This window comes from Colletotrichum siamense (assembly GCF_013390195.1).
Source record: "Colletotrichum siamense strain Cg363 chromosome Unknown KSG_Cg363_contig22, whole genome shotgun sequence".
Lineage (NCBI taxonomy): Eukaryota > Fungi > Ascomycota > Sordariomycetes > Glomerellales > Glomerellaceae > Colletotrichum > Colletotrichum siamense.
The window spans coordinates 10,369-17,515 of NW_023501035.1; the positions used below are offsets into that span (position 1 = coordinate 10,369).

Genomic DNA, 7,147 nt, shown 5'->3' on the forward strand with positions numbered 1-7,147 from the left:
TCCCTCATCATACCCCCTCATCATACCAAAGGGTTAGAATATAAGCCTTGCAGCCATCCATCCCTATAAGCCAGCAAGGTTAGGACACCCTGCCCAACAGAGCATGTAATTGGGCAGCTAGCCAAAAATAAGATTCACCACAACCTGGAAGCATGTGTAACTACAGTCTGGGAAGGATGATGGTGGTAGACAGGGACGTAGAGACTACATGACCTATATGGTCTCGGCCTAATGAAGAATGGGTTTTTACAACGCCGGGTTCTCATTCCTATAAAAAAGAAAAGAAGAAAAAAAAAAGAAGAAGAAGAAGAAAGAAAGAAAAAATACAAGAAAAAAGAAAAAAAAATACAAGAAAAAAAAAAAAAAATACAAGAAAATAAATATAGCATGATATCCTATCCTCATCCGTAAATTTGATCCACCCTCTCTACCTATCTCCTCTATATCGCCTCTAGTCAGTCGAGGTACCAGAGACATAATATCAGGGTTGGTCTCCGTTGATAATACGAGATAAAGGTAAAAGCCTGCACTGAATCACCCTTATAGGCCACCCTTTCCGGTAGCCCCCTCTTAGAGGCTCCTGCATACCTGCGCACCTTCCTCTTCTTCACTGAAAGCCATTTTAGTATACCCACAATAGCAGCCCTCCCTCCTCACGGCTAATATACTTCGTTCTACCTACGTCACCACGAGGGCCTTATACGTTGCTTTCTTAGAAGCTTCGCCTCTTTCCTACTCGGCAGGGTAACTATCCTAACTGTATGAAGAGGTGGACGCGTGAAGGCCTTCTCTATTCACCTCCCCTCCCGGACCAGAAACGAGGGCGAAGAAGGGAAATAACCGCGCCCCGTATCACGCGTCAAAAGCAGAACTTTCCAAGGGAATATATTGATACTATTAAACACCATATGTAACGCCTCTACTGTTCATCCCACTCTCGTAACTCCACTAGGTAGGAATGTGGCTATATATCCAGCGCCGAAAGTAGCCGCATTCTCCGCATTGTTCCACTATGTGGAAACGGAAGACAGAACAAGAGAAGTTAAAGGGAAAAGGAAAAGAAAGAGAAGTAAAAAAAGAACAGGGTGGCCGTGAGGTGGATAGGAACAGTGCCCCCAGGTACGGCGCCCTTAGCCGTTACTTTCATCACCCACATAGCTTATATGTAACCGGTCAAACTGAATCAACCTACCTGTCTTATACACCCCTCTTCCCCCGCGACCCATATACCCCCTACTGCTTGCACGGTTGCCCCACATTCAACCCCCCAAGGTGTTCCTCCATTATGGAACTCACCTTGCGCCACCCCTGAAAACATACGTAGGAATGAATAGGTATAAGCCGTCGAAAGCTGAACCCCGTTTAATGCATTATACCCCTCGATCCTCCGGGCCCCCACACACGCTAAGCATGCTACTATCAGAGCCTACAGTACCTCTTCCTAATATTCCTCTCCCCTAAAGGACCAAAGAGCCTGTGGTTATATCTCCCTTGTCAGAGGGCAGCAGTACTATGTATAGGTCGCCCTAGAATACCTGATCCCCGCACCACTCTGCTTGACCCTGTGTGTCGAAGGGCATGCGGTTATGCACACATGTATATAACTGGATACCTGGACGCCCCATTAAGCCTATCTCGGGGCTTCGGCATTACGAATATCCAGCTGTAGTTCACGCGTCCTGATTCGTTCTAGAAGTGGTGTCTTTGACAGCAAGCCTATCATATCTAAGCAGATTAGTACATAAAACCCTGCTACTAAACTTGGGTATTCTTAACTACCTACCCCTGCTCTATATACACTTTCTACACCATGTTGTTTGTGCGATAGCAGGCCTGTATCACCCGCCACATCCCACTCCCAACACCGGTTTATCCTTCTTAACTTCCCAACCGCATGGTTTTCCATTAGAATCACTTCTAGCCCCCTTCACCAGTAACAATTTTTACACTGGCTGGCGGCTAACCACCAGACCCCTCTACCCGCCTAGCTACGCGTCGCACCCATCGCCCGTGGCCCTCACGCCGTCCATAGCTGGCTGCAGCATCACCATCAATCACCATCAAGTGTCCGCCACCTACCCATATACTTCCCTCACCTGATTCAACATACCTTACCTAGGTCCACCTCGCCATACAGGTATCTCCTAAACGGGTATCATTCTAGGCTCCTACCTATACATCCGCCACCCTTAGGTCCCCCCCACCACTCGTGGCCTGCTACCCACCCCTCCCACCTCTCACCTCCCACCTCCCACCTCCTACTACCTCCTACCTCCTACCTCCTACCTCCTACCTCCTACTACCTCCTACTACCTCTCTGTTGTGAGACCAACAGAAGAACCATGTCTCCCGCGTCGCACCCTGTTAATGTACATCATCCAAGGCAGGCCCTGCGCAGGTCCACTGCCCAAGCCGCGCATGACGCACCCCTCCCAGATGACGGAGGAGACAGCCATAAGCTCCTGAGCGGGCAAGACCCACAGCCAGCCCGGCTCTTCAGCTCAACACTCTCCTCCCTGCCCGATTCTATCATCACATCGAAGCACAGGACGCCGGACATAGCCCCGTCAGCAGCCAAGGGAAGGCCGCAGGAGAGGTCACAAACCCCACCGCCCTCTGCCAGGTCCTCCCCCATAACCGTCTTCATCCCAGCCAGCGATGTGACGATGAACCTTCGCTGGCGCGTGTTCAAGTCCATGCAGGCGGGAAACTACGATCGAATCCTCCGCCTCCCTGTATCGACAGGTATGGGATTCGCCAAGCTTCACCTCCAGACCGAAGAAGGTAGCGGGCTGGTCGAGCTGCTGCTCGACGTCGCCGACCCCCCAGTGTGTGTCCAGATGTGTACCTTCCACACGTCGAAGACCCTCGGCGTGTCCATCCTCAACATGCCGAAGCCCAACACCCAGACGCAGGAGGCCGTCGTCGTCAAGGCGAGCCCACGTCGCCGCGCCCCACGCGTGCCAGTGGGAGCCTCACGCCAAATAAGGGCACCGCCCATACAGGCCGACATGGCTGATCCCTTCTCCCACCAGCCCTCACCCGACACCATCACATCATACTCCGCTGGCATATACGGAGAGGCGGGGGTCACAGGCGACAGCTGGCTGACCAACCCAGCCCTCATCGCCAATTCCAAAGATGGGGTAGCCACACTCGTCAACTCCCCGGCGCCGTTTAGCTGTCCCGGAATGTACCTGCAGCGCTCATCCTCCACCACCATTGATATTGTTTTCCGCGGAGGGCCTAAGGTCTGGCTCGTCGTCAAACCCACGTCCAGCCGAAGGCTTGAGGACTGCGTAAGGGCTATCCTCTCCCGGCCGTCACAGGGACAGGGGAAAGGACAGGGCGAGCAGCAACAACAACAGCGACCTGCGCGTGGAAACCCTCCCGCCACACCTTGCTCGCAGTTCTTCCTCCACGACAGGATCTTCATCACAAAAGCCGTGCTCGACCGGTGGGAGGTGACGTATTGTATTTTCCGCTGCGTCGAGGGAGATGTCGCCGTTGTGCCCCCAGGCACCTACTTCTAAGTTTTTAACGCCGGACCCTGCCTGTCCCAGCTTGTCACCATTCCAGCCCCTATGTCAGACGCGGGCAGCCCGTATACAGGCGACCTCCGTCCCTGTGGTGATACCTGCGAGACCCTCCAACCGCCCGGGAGCGCGTGGCCCGACGATTCGGCCACCAGCACCGCTGGTGACAAAGCTGCCTCCTCAGACTGCGACCCGGCCGCGGGTCCCGGGCGGAAGAAGCTACCCGAGAGTCAGCCCCTGGACCACCGGGACGTCGTGGGCGGCTCGGGACCGAGCGCGGGGGGACCGGCAGATATCCCTGTCGTAAGGCGTGGCCTCCGGAGAGCCGTGCCGCATTCCCCGCCGTCTTCGGGTGACGACGCCGCGGATAGTCCCACACTCGGCGGGCGACCGGCCCCACCATCATCATCACCATCATTATTATCATCGCACCCCCTCGCCCGGCACCATCACCGTGGTATAGCCACAAGCGACAGGGCATCTACGCTCCCACGTGAAGGACATCCAAGTGGGAGGACGTCAGCAGGCAAACGAGCCCGGGCCACCGATCCTCCTACCAACGACGACAACACACCAGCCAGCAGCAGCCAAGCCCGCGCCGCGGCCCAACATGCCAGTAAGCGGAGGTGCCCGACACATAACCCGATCCTAGTCTCACCGCAGACGACCACACGCCCGGGAGACCAGCCGGCCGCAACACGAGATAGGCCCCACGATGGGCAGAGCAAGAACCACGCTAGGGATGTCGTTAGTAGCGACGAGATAGATGACACGGATCATACAGACTATGGAGATGGTGGTGAGGATGTGGAGGACCTCGACTGCGACGTCTCCCGCCACGACACGCCAGATAACGTCGCAGAGATGTCCGAGGATTGCTCGGGGAACCGGGACGACGCCGACAACAAGAAACCCCCCTCCGGCGAGGCCAGGCCGCATACGTCCGAGCCGGCCTCGTCCGTGGACAAGGTCGAGGCCATTATAAGGTCCCTCGTCACCCGCGGCGTCGAACAGTGCGTGGCCCTCTTGCAGGCCTGGCGGGCCGCCGCGACGAGCTCGACGCTCCACCTCCCGCGATGCGAGAGCCGTGCCGTTCTCTACCGCAACACCCAGCAGGCCAAGTGCCACGAAGCCCTCGCCAGGTACCAAACGAGGCTCGCCTATATCCAGCTGAGCAGGCGACTCAAGAAGCCGGGACCCGACAGCGCCGCCGTGTACCGGAGCCGCAGCGACATCCACAGCCTCACCTGCGAGGTGCTCGGCGTCGACCCCTCCTCCGCCGATACCAAGTCGAGGGCGTTCTATCTACAAAGGGCCGACATCAGCCGTTGCCTCTACACTGGCCGCATCTTAGATATTGTCTCCGGCGATGGTCTTGACTTCCTCCCCGTCCTCCCCGCCGGCAAGCTCGGCCTCACCCTGTCAGACTCGCAGGACCTGGCTCGCCGGCTTGTCAGCCTCGCGTCCGGGGAGGCTGAGGACGACGAAGGTAACACCATTAAGCAGCTGGCCGCCTTCGGCCGGTTGTTCGCGAGAGTCGTCCAAGGCGAACAGGCGGATCCCCTGTTCGGGCTCGACGTCGAGCCCGTCGCCCGCCTGGCGTCGGCAGCGGAGACGCCCCGGCCGCCGAGACCTACGTCTGGCCCTGAGCGTATCGCCGCGCACACATGGGGACTGGGAGATAAGCTTCGGGCGTCCATCGGCAGGCTGACCGGCGCCGGGCAGGACGTCTCCCTCCTGCGCGTGGGCGGATGCGCCGTCTGCACCCATCGCCACGGCCCTAACCCACTACAGTGGCGCGAATGTGCCTTCTAACAGCATATAGACCTCCCCCACCCCTTTGTCCGTATCACCTACACGGGGACTCCGGCGTCGATGGTGCCGAGGCTGCAGGCCGTCCGTCACCCCGACGTTCCCGTGCTAGGACCTTTAGGAAGCACCTCCTCACCCACCACCAATCCTGACCAGGTCAGCATCACAGCGGGAGATATTGTGAGCGTCGTCCCTGGCGAGCTTATCCTAGATAGCTCCTCTGCTGCCTCCGAGCTCACGCCCGCTAGTCGCTGGCGTGATATTAGGGATGAGGTACGGGTAGCACCCGGCGTGGCCCTTCGCATCGACAGGGCTAACCCTTTCCTTCAGATGCTACTGGCGCCGCCTACCGGTTCCCAGTCCTCTGAGCTAGAAGCCAAGGTCTTAGCTGTTAGTGCCATAAGCGTACTGGTTCTAGTTGCGGTGTCTGATGTTAAGAATAGCGATACCCTCTGTCTTAGATGAAGGATTAACAGAAACGGCTGTAAATATTAACTTAGCCTTACCTAAATAAATGTTATTAGTTACCCTATGCCTGCCTCCCCCCCCCCCCCCCCCCCCCCCCCCCCCCCCCCCCCCCCCCCCCCCCCCCCCCCCCCCCCCCCCCCCCCTCTACACACACACACACACACACACACACACACACACACACACACACACGCACACACCCCCTTCATTTCCTCTTCTGCATCAGTATAGAAACCACCGGCCTCACCGACGCAGGCATCGTTTCCTGCATTCGCTGGTGAATAGCTATTGCATCCGGCATAGAAACGCTAGTAACGGCATCAAGCATTCTAACGTACGCCTGACAGACTGTTACCATGCTCTTATAGAAGAGCGAACCACCTGCAGTATAGTCATTCCAGCCGTTCATGTCCGCGAGGTCTTCTGCAACGGCCAGTAGTTCCATCACCTCCTCGCGTGCTCTAGGATCCAAGGGCGTGCCTGGCGGCCCTCGGACCTGAGGCCATCCCGAAGTAATGTCGGCTGTAGCTAAAGCGGCCATCCTCGTAAAGATACAGGCCATGGGCAGCGGTTCGTCGGCGGCGACGGTCCTCATCGCCGCCTGGGCCCCCTTGTCCAATAACCAGCGGACGCGATTTTTAATATGGGCAGCCGGCATTGGGCTGACGTCGCCAATGACGAAGCAGAGAGCCATGGTGCCGCAAGACACGAACGCGCGATCTAGAAAAGGTTTCTGCGCGTCCCTCCCGAGCAGACCGAGTTCCTGGTCGAAGGTGTGGAACCTGACGTCGGGCCCGGACGGGCGTAAGGCCTCTAAGTCGTCTTCCCGCACATCTGTGTTCTGTAGCGCGTAGAAGTATGTTGTCCACAGCTCAGAGTCAACATCGCCATGTCCTAGGCTTACTCTGAACATATAGCGGGTGCTGCGGATCCACGATCGCAGAAGCAGTCTCACCGCCGCAAGCAGCTTCGATCGCATATTCGTCGGCATATACCCTTTCTTCAGTAAAGAGAAAGCCGTCTTTAATACCGGGGCACTCCCTCTCCCGGTCCCGTCCCGTCGCCCGCGCGGCCGCGCTCCATCATGCCACGCGAGGCCGGCGCTATGAAGCAGGGAGTAAGCGGCATCCTCTTCGCCGTGAAGCAGCGCCCAATCCAGTGGGGTCCGGCACTCCGCGAGGGGGCCGGACATCGCCGAAAGGTCACGCGACTGACCTCCTCTGGGGTCCGCCCCAAGCCGCAGCAGGACCGGCACGGCCCGGGAACCGACCTCATCTAACGCAGCGTAGCATAGTGGCGTACGATGCCAGCTATCCATCTCATTCACCGAC

At 57.6% G+C, this 7,147-nt stretch overlaps 1 protein-coding gene across 1 annotated transcript; it reads left to right on the forward strand.

Moving 5' to 3' along the window:
• Positions 1-3,584: 3,584 nt before the first annotated feature.
• Positions 3,585-5,809, forward strand: CGCS363_v015190 (uncharacterized protein; the record flags this gene model as incomplete). Its single annotated transcript, XM_036647039.1, has 4 exons — positions 3,585-5,279; positions 5,355-5,621; positions 5,679-5,738; positions 5,792-5,809. The coding sequence occupies 4 exons, from the start codon at positions 3,585-3,587 to the stop codon at positions 5,807-5,809; spliced, it is 2,040 nt and encodes a 679-aa protein (XP_036487743.1).
• Between the last annotated feature and the right edge of the window lie 1,338 nt (positions 5,810-7,147).